The sequence below is a fragment of the Balaenoptera physalus genome, assembly GCF_965194825.1.
Source record: "Balaenoptera physalus genome assembly, chromosome: 3".
Classification (NCBI taxonomy): domain Eukaryota; kingdom Metazoa; phylum Chordata; class Mammalia; order Artiodactyla; family Balaenopteridae; genus Balaenoptera; species Balaenoptera physalus.
The window spans coordinates 51,630,058-51,646,586 of NC_138890.1; the positions used below are offsets into that span (position 1 = coordinate 51,630,058).

Here is a 16,529-nt window from a genome sequence, read left to right on the forward strand (position 1 = left end):
GAGAGGGAGGGGTGGGGCTAGTGTACACAGTATTAGAAGAGGATATGAAACAAGTTTTGCTTGATTTTCACTGTTGAATCTCATTCCTTGCCAGGAATATGACTGTGCTGAACAGTAAAATCATTTTGTGCTTGCCCTGTATGAGAATCTAAGCAAGGATTTTTTTAGACTGAAAGGGACCTACAGAGGTCATTTAAGTGAGGTCCCTCCCCCACCTGCAGGGAGAATTACAGCCTTTCTTAAATATTTTAGAAAGAAGATATTTCCCAAACTCTTCTAATTTGGGAGTGTCTTCTAATTTCTAACTATCTATCTATTGCTATGGTTCACTGTTAAGAGAATTTGATTTTCCTGACAAGTATTAAGGAGAATGGGTGAGGATCTGCCCATCAGAATTTTACATATTATCTGAATTATAAGAAGCTATAAAAGGCAAAGAGCATGTTAATGTCTTCCTTCTACTTCAAATACAGGAGTCATCTTTAGTATATAGTACAATATTTTTTAAACCTATAAAGAGCTTTAGAATCTGACTTCTCTTTTAGAAGATTACAATACTGAAGCCTCAGAAAATACTTAAGGTAGAGTCACAAATAAAATTCAGTTTTTCTGAATACTTAGCTCAGGATACATTTCCTTACACCATTTAACCTAGCTCTTAAATACCCAAATAAAGGGATATTCCATCTGGTTTCTCCTCTCCCACCCCAAACTACTTTTTAAGAATAAAATGTGTCCACTACTTTAGTACTGTTTCCAGGGGCTCTTGCTTTAAGTTAGGAAAACTTCCAGGTCCTCTGCTACTCTAAATGTAGATGGCAACATTTTATTTATATATAGGTGGCAAAGGAGGCATTCTCATTGAACAAAGTACAGTGAAAAGCCTAACTCAAGCATTTAAAATATTTCTGTAGTAAAGTCTGGGTTAATCTCAGTTTTGGAACAGTGACAGTTTGAATTCTTCCCCATCTCTAAGACCCCACACATTTATTTTTGTGAGAATACACTTTTATATCTATGGGAATACTTGAGCTCATGCAAAATACGAGAGATTTGAGCACATATGAAATTATTCTGTTTTTCATACTAAGTTAACTATGTTCTTGGTTTTGAGGGTCCTTTGATCCCCATTCTCTCTTACAGGAAACTAATTTTCCCCCTTCCTTGAACTGAATCTACATATCTAAAGAATGCAATTGCTTCATTAATTGCCAACAAATGTTAGCAATTGTTAGCTGTGTCCATAAAAAGGACATTTTTAATCTTATGAGCACATCCCTGTAAACCACGGATTTACAAAATACTTGAGATTTTGAAATGGGTGGGGAAGGGAATAGGGGAGTTGCAAAAAAAGCTCTCTTCTAATTAAGTTTATTAGGTTTTACAACAATGGCTGGTCAGTAAAGATAATCTAACAACCTCTTTCAAGGACAGAAGGAAAGGATAAAGATTTAAATTTGTAAAGATAAATCTAAGTAATGAGAAGATAGGATAGCCCACGAATATGGGTTTATTCATCACAAACTACCAAAACAGAATCAGTTGTTGTTTATGATACAAGGGATTTTAAGACCTTAGGATTTCTAAAAATATATCCTAACCAATTAATTCTGGATGTGGGCAGAGATTTAGCTATAGGAATATTCACTGAAATTGTTTATACTAGCAAAAGTTTGGAAATAACTAAAATACTCCATTGAGATTGGTTAAATGTTGTTCTGTCAATATGATACATATTTAATATAGAGACACTAAAAATGATATTTTGGAAGATTACTTAGTTACACGGAAATAGGTCTCCAACAAATCATTAAGTGAAAAAACAGATCTCAAAACTGAAAGTGCACTATGACTACCTGTTGCAAATTTTAAGAAATAAAATTAAATATATGTGTGTGCACACATATGTACTGGTAAGTATACATACACTCAAGATACACACACAGAATACACATAGAAAAAAAAAAAAAGACTGGACACATATACAGCAAACTGTTAACATTTCATGATTATCTCTAAGAGATTTTTGTTTCCTTTTTTCTGATTTATCAAACTTTCTAAATTTTTCAAATGAATACTTGTCACTTTTATAAGGAAAAGAGCAGTCAACATCTTATGTGTAAATGAGCATACACGTGGAACTTACCAACTTTAGAATCTTGAAGGCATATGGTTCAAAAGCACAGATATATATGTTCAAAGAATTAAATTAATTGAAATAAATTTATGGTTAATGACCCCATAAAAGGTAAGAAATGTTTGCAGAATGTCTCAAAAGTGTTTGAAGTTGCTATTGTAGATGCAGCAATACACTTTCGCAAAACCTTGTGAATAACTCAGAGGGGGAGAACAGGAACTGAGACAAGAAAGGAACATAGAAATAGCTGTCACTGTCAAAGACTAGAAAAAAGACTTAATGGATTATCACTCTGATACAACAGGACATTTCTGATCTCATGTTTTCAATCACTTCATTAACTGGCTTATCTAATACTGATCATGCACAAAGCTACGTAACAGTAACAGTTAAACAACACGTGAAAAAGCATTTGACATAGTCTCTGCCATTCCATTTTTCTACTTATTTGTACCAAACAACTCCAGAGATGGGCAGGCCACCTTTGTGATTTTATTTTCTTCCTTACTGCACCTATCTATACCTCTTAAGCTTGTCCTTATCATTTTACTTAAAACACACTCTGCTTTCCAGTGACCTTTCCTTGGGTAAGCACTGTGGTTTAAGAAAAAAAATTTTTTTTCAATTCATCTTGATCTCTCTTTGAAAACAAGTAATCAGCGGGGCATGACTGTCCCAATTTACCTTATACCCTTTCCTTTTTCTCTTTATTTCAGTTAGAGGTTGGGGTTCTAATCCTTTCTTTGACACTAAGATCTGTATGATCTTGGGCAAGCCAGTTTGTCCTAGTTGGGCCCAACTGGTATGTGTGAAAGCACTGTGTAGATTGCAAAGCATTTACAAATATGATTATTGAACTAGATGATCTCAATTTCATTGAAGGTCTAAAATATTTATTCTATACTTTAAATTATATTTTTGGTGAATTCAGCTGATCCAGGAGTCAGGAATTGCATTTTGGCACATTGCAGAAGACTCCCTCCGTTACAGTAAAGCTGCTGATGATTCAAAACAACAGAATGGGGAATTCCCTGCTGTCCAGTTGTTGGGACTGTGTGCTTTCACTGAAGAGGACGCAGGTTCCATCCCTGGTCGGGGAACTAAGATCCCACAAGCCACGTGGTACAGCCAAAAAACAAAACAAAACAAACAAACAAACAAAAAACCCAGAATGATTTGTAACCAAAAACAGGTTCAATTACTGAGGCTGAAAGTTACCACGAATAATACATGATTTTAAGGAGAAGGCTGAATTCGTAGCCAACACCTAAAATCCCCATTTTCTACATTAAAAAACCCAACTTTTGCCCTTCTTAATCTGATAAATTTAAATCTTAAGATTTTCAACTGAAATCACATTTGAAAAGGCGACTACCACTCATATAGCATTTTAGTACATTTTGCTGGATATTGTCAATGTTGGAATAGTGATTACAGCAGGCAGGAAACAAGTGAGGAGACACACCAAAACATACACATAAAATCATAGACTCTCAGAGTTGAAAGGGCTTCTAAAAGTTATTTAGATTAGTGAGTCCCAGAGTGTGGCATTTCAAAAGCTTATAAAAGTTAAAAAAAAAAAAAAAAATGGTGGGGAGGACAGACATAAAGTATCAACTTTTAGTTTTGCCAAACAAGGATATCAACAAAACAACCATCTACCATCAGGACCATTTTATAAAAGGGCACTTCAACAACACATATATAGGAAGATAAAACCTCATAATAACGTGTAATCTGAAATTAGATAAATTAAAGAAAAAATGCATTATACTTCTCTTTTCTAGTCATCTCATGGAAAACTTGATTTGCCCCTGTCCACGCACAGACCTTGGGGAATCCCTAATCTAGTCCACTCCATGCACACCGTTATCCCCCAACCCCGAGTTGAGCATCTGTATCCTCACTACAACAACAAAAAAATCCGTTTAAATGTATACCCCACCCCTTATAAGGAACTCTTTAAGCTGAGGAATCCATTAAATTTTGGATGGCTGTGGTGGAAAATCAGCAGAATAGTAGCTATCTCTGAAAACTTGGAAACTTCAAGATGCTTAAACTTGACCTTTTTTTTTTTTAAGACCAAACTCTAACAGCAGAGAATTTTAAGTAGGCCAGACATGCTTTAGAGTCACCAAAGGAGATTGTCTAGAAGTGTTGATTTGGGAGTCAGGTGGCCTGGGTTTTGGTAGTGCCTCAAAAATTCATGCTAACCCTGAGTCTTTTCCCCCTGTTTTCAAATTCAAGACATTTAGGTCAGAGCTTTATGAATACAAATATTTAAGCCAGAAACAGAGTAACATGTAGGAATTCCAGGTATCTTCCAGGATGAACCCCATTACTAACTACTTCATCAGCTTTCAAACTTGCAGTTAAGTCTACATTTTTTCCAGTTTTAATGAAATTATTTTATTTGGGATAGATTTTGCTTAAATTTTCACAACTGAGGTTTTGATTCACTCATTCATCAGGGTTTGATTCATATTGCAGATGATAGCATCAACACGCAGCTTTCTTTTGTGATCATCATTACTACCAAGCCCAGTTTTCCCAGGTCAAATTTTGTAAACCAAAATGTGCTCAAGATCTGATTCGTTGACTAATTTTTAGTAAAAATTTTACCGTGTAAAGTTTTAAACATTGTCAATTTCATTTTGTAAGAGTTATTTCTACCCCATGTTTTTGGGTCAACACTGCAGTTTTCAACACGACCAAGATATGATTCTTCAAGGTTTCTTTTACGGGGGGGCGGGGGCGAAGAGGATAACTTTCATATGGGCAGTTTTTTCACGGCCGTAATCTTATTTTCTATTCACATATATTGGCCATTAACATTACTCGAATATGGTTTTTTTCTTCCTTTGGGAATCAAATATCATCAGCGGGTAAACAACACAAAGACACAGAGCGGCAGGGTTAATTCCTGCTTTCCCTCTTTTTCCCCTCCTGTAAAAACAGGGAATCCAACACTCCGTAAAGCGCAGAATTCTAATAAGACTCATCAACTAGACTGCTAAAACAGGCAGCCCTGAACAAACCCAGCCCGCACAGGGCTGCTTTTCTCTTTCTCTCCACTAGAGGCGATAGCCTCTTTCAAAAGAGAAATTGAGCAGGAATGGGCCGGTTGAGGGAGTAGCCCCCGTAAAGATCAAAAGGTTAAAAACCACCTCAAACAAAGAGCAAAGGTCAATACCCAACTCCCAAGCCCTGACGTATCCATCTTCCACGAAAAATGAAGGTGACTCCTCCCTAACATCTTCTCGAGACCTGGGGCCGCGTGGCCTTTCAGAAACCAGGCGGGTCTGAGGTGACTAACACACAGGTAGTTAGCAGTGGAACAGCCAACGACCGGAAGTGGAAAGGAGCCCTGGGCGGGGATGAGGAGGCGCCACGGCACGCTTGCGCAGTCAGCGGGGTTGCAGTACGCGTGCGCAGTTGGGCGGTGACGGGGTGACGCTCGGAGCGTGGGCCGTGACTCTCACGGATCCGGTTCCGCCCTCCCTTCTCGCTGTCGACCCTCCGGGACTAGCGCCCGCGATCCTTTTCCCACAGTGCTCTGCGCCGTGAAGAAGCGGCTCCCGAGCGCTGGGGGCATTTTGTGTTGGCTGGAGCCGGGGTAACAAGATGGCGGCGTCGGCGGAGTGACAGGGGTACCCCCGGGGCGGGAGCCGGCGGCAGTGGTGGCAGCGGTATCGCCGCCCTAACTCACCGCTCTCCTTTTCCAGCCCGCGACGTCGCCGCGAAAGTGAGGCAGCGGCGGCCGCCAGAAGCAAGTGGCCCAGCCTGGTTACCGTGAGAACCCCCTCAACAATCTGCGGCCTGGCGAAAAGAAACCTGACAGCAGCGGTGATTAGGTTCCCCTTGGCCGACTCTGGGCCCTGTAACGCCAAGAAAAGAGCCAGCGTTTTCTGCTTCCTGCCTCCCTCCGGAGCCTTGCTCCGTGGACGAGCCCTAGAGGTCTCCCGTTCTCCCCTTAGAGGTGTCGGGGCTTAGCCCCAGCCTCCATCTTCGTCTCTCAGGATGGCGAGCAGCAGCGGCTCCAAGGCCGAATTCATTGTCGGAGGGAAATATAAACTGGTACGGAAGATCGGGTCTGGCTCCTTCGGTGACATTTATCTGGCGATCAACATCACCAACGGCGAGGTAATCACCTGGGGTGGGGTTCACGACTACGCTGCGCCTGCCCTCCCCCCCTCCCGCGAACTGTTCGGGCCTTTTCCCACCGCATGCACGCACTGGGAAGTCCAGAGGGAGCCAGTTTTCCTGCCTTAGGAACCTCCCCCGCTTTCTTTCCCTAAAAGGGAAAAACCCAAGATAAAGGTTGGGTGTACTAGGAAGTTTCCCAGCTTGTTAAAAATGCACCTTAATCGAACTTTTAAAACCGTCGTTTAAGGTGAGAACGGCAAAATCCTATTTCTGTGATCCCCATGTTTTTCTACCTATATTTTTAATTCTGCCGGGGTTCTTGTTCCCATTAGGACGGCATCCGATCGCCTGGTTTCTTCATAACCTCTCATTACGTTTTCTGGATGAATCGTTTTCCTGCACTTTAGAGGACGTGCCGCTTTCGTCACTACCCCCTGAAGAGGCCTTTGAGGCTGGTTGCCTCGTTTTATAATTACAAAGAGAGCCTTCTTTTCCCAGCCTCTCACTTCCACCTTCTAGTCGAGAGTTGGAGTTTTGCTCGTGTTTCCCTCTTTTCTCCCAAATGACATTGAATCCGTAAGGATGTTGATGCCATCATCCCCTCTTTCCCCTGCAGGAAGTGGCAGTGAAGCTAGAATCTCAGAAGGCCAGGCATCCCCAGTTGCTGTACGAGAGCAAACTCTATAAGATTCTTCAAGGTGGGGTTGGCATCCCCCACATACGGTAAGAATCCTTAAGCAAATAGGCGATCCTCCGAGGGAAGTATGGGAACGGGGAAGATGTGTACGAGGCAGGTGATAGGGCCAGCTGAATCCGGCTCTTGGTATTTGAGTTACCTGGGTTTCCTGTGAAGCGTAAGTCACCACAATCACAGAGTAAATTTTAGTTTGCCAACTTAAGTTTAGAATTTCAGTTTGTAACACTCTGCTGCAAAGCTTCCGTCATTCTTCCCGAGGCTTTCGTTTGCGGTTAAAGTATGCGGCTCATCTTTGATCCCAACGCGGAAGGGTTGCCTGCTGCTTTCTTTTCGTCTGCACCTCACATGTTCTTGGGTTTGTCCGGTGAAGTGGATTTGAGGGTGCCGAAGTCACCGGGCTGGGCCAGTTCGGGTTGCTATTGGAGCTGGCTTGGGAAATGGCTGCTCTTTTGTTGTGTTTTTGTTCCAACATGTCTTCCTCCTCCGCTTAGAAAATGGCGGAACGACGTGACTCAACCACATATTCCTGCCCTTTTCTCTGCTTGAGTTCATAAGTTATGCTTCCTTGATTCCCTGTTTAGCAGCCCTGAGTTGATTAAACCTTTGGAAAGCCAAGAATAAAGCTGCAGACAGTGGTGGGGTTCAGGGAAGGAGATGCCATAATGACAGTCTGATCTCTGCAGCAGATGCGATGTGAAATTAAATTTACTCTGCAAAATCTTTCATAGTCTTTCCAGAAGTGTTAATTAAGTCTGTAAAGAATGGTAATGTTTGCTACATTTCAGTCTGTACTAAATTTTGTGGGAAATGGCAAAGGCAGTTTGAACAGCTCTATGTTGAAATTGACCCAGTTGTATTAAAAGAAAACTTAATCGTGTAACCACAGTTTGACAAGTAACTTTAACCTGTTGAGTTACTTGGTCAGTAACTCCTCACATCTGGGAAATTGTGGCTTTTTTTTGGAGATGTGATATTGGTGAAGGCAAATAGTAATCAGGATAAAAGATGACCAGATGAAGACACTGGGTTCTTTTAAATGGTTAACTTTAAAGGATTTTAGAATAGTTTGATTTTTGAGATTAAAGAGCCTCTTCCCAGAATAGAGACTAAAATATAGTTTAAGACTCAGCCATTTTCCAACAATTACTCAAAAATAACATTTGCAAAAAGATCCGGAGGTAGTTGAGAATTAACTGGAATGGTATTTACTGTAGCCTCTTTTACTATCCCAGCTTTTATTCCTCAAATCTTGAATTAATGACTGGGTTATATACATTAATTCTGATGTGGAAACAACCGGAGTGACACTATCCTTAAAAAATTTTCAATGCTGATAGACATTTTTAATGGAGAAGTTGAATGATATGATTTTCTATTGGTTCAAAGTCAAAATAAATTATTAGGAAGAAAATTCCAAGTTTATCTTATGAGGTAAAGATTAATGTGAAATCGGAGATAATCCAGATTTGAGATTTTTAATGGTTCTCATCCCTTTAAAAAAAAACAAAACCCTGCTGTGTAGGAAAATAAATTTGTTATTGTGGAAAAATGAAAACCTTGATTAAAATATCTAGCTTTTTTTCTTCACAAAATAAGAAATATCAATTGCATTCGCCTAAAATTTTTAAATTCCTTTCCCTTTGCATTTACTTTCATCTCTCCACCCTGGCCCTCGCTGATTTGCTTTCCATCACTAGTTTTTCCTAGAATTACATGTAAATGCAATCATACAGTATGAGGTCATTTGTGTCTGGCTTCTCTAACTTAACGTAATGCTTTTGAGATTCATCTGTGTTGGGAGGTTTTATAAATTTCACAAATCAGGTTGAATTTAATGTATTTGAAATCATTTTCAAAAAAGCAGTAAGCATCTGGCATTTTCAGTGCTAAACCCAAATTAAATACATGCACTTTTATTTGGTAGCTTTTATTTAAGGACAACACTGATACAGACCAACAAGGGCAATAGTCAATATACTGATTACACACATCAATAAATGAAATTGACTTGTGAGCAAAATTCTAAGAGGTTGAGTGCAGAGGGTGTTGTGGTAGTTATAAACTGGATGGAGCTAAAGAGGTTAACCTGACTTCCTGGGAGAGGAGATGGGATTTCAGGATCTGGCTCTAAGGAAGAAAGCTTGGTGAACTGGTTGGGGAGGGCATCCAAGAGTAAAGTGTGGCTTCTGGGAGTAGTCTCTAAGGCAGAATGTAGTAACTGGATGAGGGTGAGGAAAGAGTAAATTTGTTTTAGGAGTAGTAGAGTCCAGGTACATAGAAACAAAAAGTGGATCTTGGTTTTAAAGTGAAGTGTGAGAGAACTGTTTGTCCACTGAAGTGGGAAAGATAAGAAGGACTTACATAAGCTTTCTTTATTTTGGGTGGCAACATCTTCCCCTTTGCTGTTTGTTCCCCACTATTTCCACATCAGCTATATATAGTATACACTTAATAAATATTTACTTGGGAAATATTGAATTAAATTGTTCAGCTTAGCTAGATTAAAAGGGCAGTCTCTTCTGTTACCCATTGTTTTAGAAATGTTGACATTAATTTAAAATTTTTAGGTTTGCTGCATTTATACCACACTAATATCTCCCTCCTCCCCCAGTCCACCCCACACCCTGCAATTTTCTTAAAGATACTATGAGATATTCTAAAACAAGGGCTGAAAATTACCTGGCCTATATAGCATACCTGCCTTATCAAGTCCTTAGTATGTAAGAACCTTACTAAGGGATCTATTGTGCGGAAGCATAGCATCCAGTGAGTGTAAGGAGCAAGAATGAGAGGATGGCATTCAGTCTCTTGATATTTTTAAGAAACTGAAAGTCCTTGGGCCTTGTGAATTGACCTCTGGGAGCTCATTTTAAATTACTGTGTTTCTGTTACAACCCTCCCTTTCTTTGTGCCACTTTGAACTGGATTAAATTGTTCTCTAAAGAAGCAGTTATGTTATAGCCAGACTCTAAATCTGCCATGTGGTATTGACTGAGTGATCTGGGGTTTGTCAGTCCCTTAACCTCTTTAGGCATATCAGTTTTCTCATTTTTGAAATCAAAAGAGGGTTTTGCCAGGTTGGTAATTTTCTAGTTTTGCATGCTGAGCTTTTGGGTAGGGTTTTGTTTGAACAAGTTTCCCTACTTAAATAAGTCACTGGCCTAGTTGATCTCAGAACTTTCAGCTCTGAATTTTAAGATTTATTTTCAGATGATGGTAGCTAGAAAGCATTTCATCACAGTTTGGTGTTTTGTCTAGATCTTACCTTTGAATGATATTTTAGTAGTGAGATACCACTCAGGACCTTAAAAATGCTACCTGTATCAGGTAAACCATAGGTTACCATTTAGGAGAAAGTAAATTAATGGGATATACTTTTATAGGAAAACATGATAAAGAAGATGGGAGGGGGCATAGGATAATTTTGGTTGTCTTGTTTTTTTTTGTTGTTGTTTTTTAATATTTATTTATTTGGTTGCACCGGGTCTTAGTTGCAGCACGTGGGCTCCTTACTTGTGGCATGTGAACTCTTAGTTGCGGCATGCATGTGGGATCTAGTTCCCTGACCAGGGATTGAACCCAGGCCCCCCTGCATTGGGAGCATGGAGTCTTATCCATTGCGCCACCGGGGAGGTCCCAGTTGTCTTGTTTCTTTAACCACTTTTTTTTTTTTTGCCTTCTTTGAATGTCAAATATTCTAGGAGATATTTATAAAGTACTAGTTAATCCTTACTGTCCAGTGATAAAAGCAGCTTAAATTTTAATCTTAGCTTTTTGGCACTGAGCATATATCCTGTAAATAAGTTCTAATACTCCTGTAAATAAGTTCTAATACTCTATCAGAGAACAAAGATGATGTCTACACTGGGTATGTCTTTATTAGAGAGATAAATTACAGATCACAGGATTCATACAGTAACTGAATCCGTGGTATACTAAAGGTACTTATATTGGCTTATGCTGGATTTCTAGTAATGGAATAATGTAATGATGCTTAGATAGCATTTGGAGCTGGATGAAACCTGAGAGATAATAGCCCAACACTTCATGATATATAAATTAGACTGTTGAGTCTCAGAGGGGTTACTAGAAATCTCCTAACTTCCAATTTTCCTGTGAGCCATTTTCACCTTTATGTCAAGGTCAAATCATATCTGCTCACATAACCCACACCTTTTCATTTGATGCTGCAGAGCCATATTTTGCCTCCTTCACTGTATGGCGTTTGGTCTCATACAGAAAAACTGATAAATGTAAGTAACCTATTGTTTGTATTATTATTTAATTAGATCCTTATGATTCTTATTCTCCCTTTTGAATCCATGGATTGCTGGATGAGAACTTTTGTGGACATTATTAATTTGTATCTTAAAGTGGAGTAAATACTTGTAAACCCTTGTATAGTCCATGGATTTTACTACCTTGGCTTTAATCGATTTTAGAGCTAGATTATTTTGTTTCCGAGTACATTTAATCTGTACCTAAGGTATGATTTAGTGATGGTTTCTCATGATCTGTCCTGTTTAGTAAGAAACTTTAATGTCAAGAAGTCTATACAAGAGAAAACTAGAGTTTGAAACAAATGTTATAAATCTAATCTTTTGGTTTATTCCATTTTATTCTTAAAATCAGCCTTTGAGTTTTAACAAGTTTTTCTGAGGCTAAATGAGTACCTTAACAGCTTTCATAATATAAATGAATAACTAGTCTAAATGATGCTTTTTTGTTACTGTTTGTATTTCCAATACAATCTCAGGTGGCTCTTGAAAATTGTTAATAACTAGTAATCACATAACATGTACTTATCCGTGTCTTAATGGAATTTTTTTAATGAGATGTAATTTTCATACAATGAAGTGTATATAGATCAATGTGCCATTGAATCAGTTTTGACAAATGCACACACTGATGTAACCCACACTCCCTAATGAGATGAAGAATATTTGATTTTTTTTTTTTTTAATACTGCTAATCCTTGGTAGGCTATGTTTTGTGACAACATAGGTTTTATATATTTATTTTTTAATCGATCTTTTGAATTGTAGTAACATTTTTCTGGATTTGATGTTGATTTGTCTTTATGTAAGACTACAAGTTAGTAATATGTTTCACCATGAAGTATACTAACCTAATAAAGTGACCAGGTTGGGGTGGTGATTCTCAGTGGCAACTGAGATCTTTACCCTATTTTCCTCCTTTGAATAGCTAAAATACTGCCTTTTCCTTGTCTGAGAGTCGTCAGTGGGGTATGTTGTTTAATGGAGACTTTGGAAGTGCAGTAGAAAAACGTTTAGTTGGACAGTACATTCTGATCCTTAATAAAAAGGGAAAAGGAAAGGGCATTATATTGAGAGTCAATACTTAGGGTTCTGTCTGTGATGTCATCTAGATTTGAACCTAGGATGAATTCCGTCATGCATGTCAACTTTGCTTTATAAAAGGGATTTTTGTAAGACCAACTCGGTCTTAAGAGTTTTTTTAATGCATTATATAAATTGATGGGATCAGTAGAATAAAAGGTACATCTTCCATTCTCTGCAATGATGTTTTGTTTTAGTTGCCTTTTATTCATAACATTGATAATGTACTTTGAAATAAGTGGGTAGTTGGTTGAATTTAGTGTGGCTAAACATTCTTTTTTCCATCTATGCGCAAGAAAAAAAGAATCAACCAATATCCAGGCATTGCACATGGTCTCATTTAATCATTACAACAATCCTGTAAGTTGAGGTTTTATATAAAGTGTGAGTCAAAATGGTTAATTTGCCTAAAGTCACACAGCTGATGTGTTATTTGAATAGATCTTACTGCCTCTTTCAGTGGTTCCCAAACTTTGCTGCACATTGGAATCACTTAGAAAACTTTAAAAAAAATATTGACACCTAGCTTCTAACCTCGGATATTTTGATTTATTTGATTTGGGGGTATATGACTTTTAGTATTTCTTTTTTTTTTTTTGGCTGCGTCATCCGACTTAATTAAAGGGAAACAAGATGGTGACAGTGACTAAGCATACATAGTACACATCATATGTTTCGTTTGTGCCATCTTTAAGTGTGCAATGGCAAGGTTTGCAGATTAACCTGAAATTGAGGCTGTCCTATATTTCAGGTTGTCTGGAGGCTGCTCTGTTACACTTCTTACACTGCCAGATTATTCTGTTACACTTCTTACACTGCCAGATTATTCTGTCCTTAAGGTGGCTTTTATGGCAAGGGGAGTGTGAGATCTGACTTAAAGCTGCCTTGTTGGAAAGTAGTAGCATGAAGTTTTTGTAAATTTTGTTTTAAGTTCCAAATTTTCCAAGTCTTTCAGTTGTATTAGAAGTGTCTAATACACTGTCCTTGGTAACACTATAATGAAATTCTTAAAAGACTGGATTTTATACCTTTATGTAAATACCATTCTTTTCCTTTTCCATTCCTTTACTACCCTATTCACTATGTATTCACGTTAGCTTGTTTTGCTTTTGGCTCTTCTCACTTGATTGAAATTATTGTTACCACTAAGCTTCACTTATTGAAATCCTAGTGTTCTCATTTTTGGACCTCCATAATATTAATACTTTGTATACTTCTTAAGGAAGGGAGTGATGTTGGGTTTTTCTCTAAAAATTAAAGCTCTGTTGTTGGAGAGTGTCAGTGAACTTTACAGTACCTGTACAGTACCTTCTAGAGAATAAGCAAACATTTTTCATTCAGTCAACAAATACATATATTTGAGTGCCTACTACATACTGGGTGGGCAGTTTCAGATACTGGGCACATTTCAGTGAACAGACAAAAATTTTGTGAGGCTTACGTTCTTTTTGAGCATCTACCATGTACCTGACATGTTTATAATTGTGAATTTGTCTCTTGCTGAAAATTAGGAGCAAAGATGTCTAAATCTCCTGTGAGGACATGAACCTTCCCTTAACATCAAAGGGATAACATGAGTTTGAGCCCCAAACAGCATTCTGAACCATGCAGAGGTTGCCTTGATTGGAGAGGTCAGCAGGGACCCCATTATGTCTCCTTGTGAATCCTGCTTAGTCAGCATTTCTCAAACATCAACCATGCATAATAATTACCTACAGAGCTTGTTTAAAATGTAGGGTTTACTGCCTCACCCCCAGATTTGTTTGACCGGTGCTGGAATGGGCCCCAAGAGTCTGTATTTTTAGCAAGTAACCTCAGATAATTTCTGCTAAAGACCACAGAACCACGCTTTGGGAAATACTGTGTTGAGGTTTTGACACTCCATTGTATTGAGCAGTTGGGGGTAGTTAGTGATTATTTTACTGAGAGGGCTCTGACTATTGTAGGAGATGCTGTTGTCTTGGTTGTTGTCATTTCATAATTGTTGGGCAACTGCTTTTTGTAATGAAAGTAATCCTTTTGTTTGTGTAGTGCTTTTACAATCTCATAATTACTATTATATCTCTTGATAGGTATAATAAGTTATATTAAGAATGTTTATCAATGGAACTTCCCTGGTGGTCCAGTGCCTAAGACTCTGCGCTCCCAATGCAGACGGTCCAGGTTGGATCCCTGGTCAGGGAACTAGATCCCACATGCCGCAACTAAAAGATCCTGCACCCCGCAACTAAAGCACGCCACAACTAAAGATCCTGCACTCAGCAACTAAGATGCCGTGTGCCACAAATAATTCCTGGTGCAGCCAAATAAATAAATAAATTTTTTTTTTTTTTTTTAAAAGGTTTATCAGCGAGCAAAAATGGCTTATGCAGGCAAGAAAATGGCAAAGCCAGAACTAGAACCTGTTTTTTTTGGCTGCTGGTTCAGTATTCTTTGCACTATATTGCATATACTGTGAGTTCAACCAGCTTCCCATTTTCAAATCCAACTTCTGGTTTACTGGGCCACTTTTTAATTGTCTAGTCACTGAAGGGCTTATTTTTATAAGTATATATTGCATAGTTCTATATTATTAGTTCAGGTTTACATAGAATTTAAATTTATGAATAGATATTCATGTGTTCATTCATTGCTTTTTTTCTTTCAGGTTAGATCGTTCCTTTATAATAGCTTGCCTTGCCTCTTCCATTTTTCCCCTTTCCTATATCTTGCATTAACATTTCAAGCCCAGACTGTGTTCTTTCTTCTGTTCTAGTTTTAAAAGATTATATCAGACTTTGGAATTGTTTGTTTTCTTTTGTGTTCATTTGCTAATGCAGAGAAATTTGAGTTAAAATTTTTTTAACCTGGGATCTACTTAAGAAGGATTTGCTAAGCAAATTAATTACTGTAGAATGTGGTGGGGGGAATGTTTCATCCAGCCAAAATTATTTGTTCTCTTAAATCTTTATATGTAAAACTGTCTTAATACAGGTGATTCCTATAGTGCAAAAAGTACCCTAAAGGAAACCTTTTGGTCTCTGAAGTATACTAAGAGAGATTTTGATTTCTGTTACTTTCTTGCTCTAACATTTTTTTAAGGTATTTATTTATTTATTTATTTATTTTGGCTGCACTGGGTCTTCTTTGCGGTGTGTGGGCACAGTAGTTGCAGCACGCAGGCTTAGTTGCCCCTCGGCACGTGGGATCTTAGTTCCCCTACCACGGATCGAACCCGCGTCCCCTGCATTGGAAGGTGGATTCTTAACCACTGTGCCACCAGGGAAGTCCCTTGCTCTAACTCTAACATTTTAATGTCCGTTTTCTCATATTTCTCTTCTTAAGGAGTGGAGGTAAGTCATTTTAGCCTTGAGAATTTGAGATTTAAATTGGGAAGAAGGAAAAGGGGGCCCAGTTTTGTTTTGGCTGCCTCATGCGGCATTGCGGGATCTTAATTCCCCAACCAGGGATCAAACCCATGCTCCCTGCATTGGGAGTGCGGAGTCCTAACCACTTTAAAAGTAGGGTGTATGGTTATAGCTTTGGACATGTTGAGTTTAAGGCACAGGGTATCCCAAGTTTAGCTCTTGTATAATTAAGTTAGCAGAAAATACAGACCTAATCCTAATAAATAAAGACCTAAAATTAGACCTTTAGGTCTTTAGAAAATAAAGACCTAATCCTAGGCCAGGGAACTAGGACCGGTGTTAGATCTGAGCAAGATCAGAATAGAAGTGATAGTGGAGAAAGGAAATTGAGAAGTGAGGACTGAACCCTGTGGTAGAAATTTAGAGTTAATCAAGGCAAGAGGAGAGTTGGGATAATGGGGTGTTGCAGTTAAAGGAAGTCAGTTTTTAGGAGGAGGTAATATATATTCCAGAGAGAGAAAAGGAATGAGACTTTAAGGCTTTGGGCTTTGGCTGGAATAGAGCTCAGTATACAATCATGCTTAGTAAGTCACTGTTGACTCAGTGATATGGCCTGAGGGCAGTCTGGTGAGGGAATAAGGATATAGAATTAAAGGATAGGCAGAGATTAGATTTTTGGAGTTCCTCATATATATATGAAACTTTGCTTTTTTGGTGTGTAATTAGGGAGGGGCATTGGTTTTCATAGCAGAGAAACGACACCATGAAACTGTAGAGGAGTGACTGAAAGTAGGAGACTATGTAAAGAGGTAACAGGCATTTTTCAAAGTTTAGCTCAGATA

General features: G+C 38.6%; 1 protein-coding gene across 10 annotated transcripts in view; it reads left to right on the plus strand.

Annotated features, from left to right (window-relative positions):
* The first annotated feature begins 5,542 nt into the window (after positions 1–5,542).
* Positions 5,543–16,529, plus strand: part of CSNK1A1 (casein kinase 1 alpha 1) — a 49,120-nt gene continuing 38,133 nt past the window's right edge. For 2 of the 10 annotated variants that reach the window (XR_014261670.1, XM_082454258.1), the window contains exons 1-2: positions 5,543–6,280; positions 6,900–7,006. Coding sequence is in view for 7 of the 10 variants with exons in the window: in XM_082454258.1 (XP_082310384.1) it covers positions 6,158–6,280; positions 6,900–7,006 (230 nt within the window). In the remaining 3 variants the exon portion in view is untranslated. The remainder of the gene's footprint in view (positions 6,281–6,899; positions 7,007–16,529) is intronic. The other 8 variants (XR_014261671.1, XM_082454259.1, XM_082454261.1 and 5 more) reach the window with 7 other exon arrangements.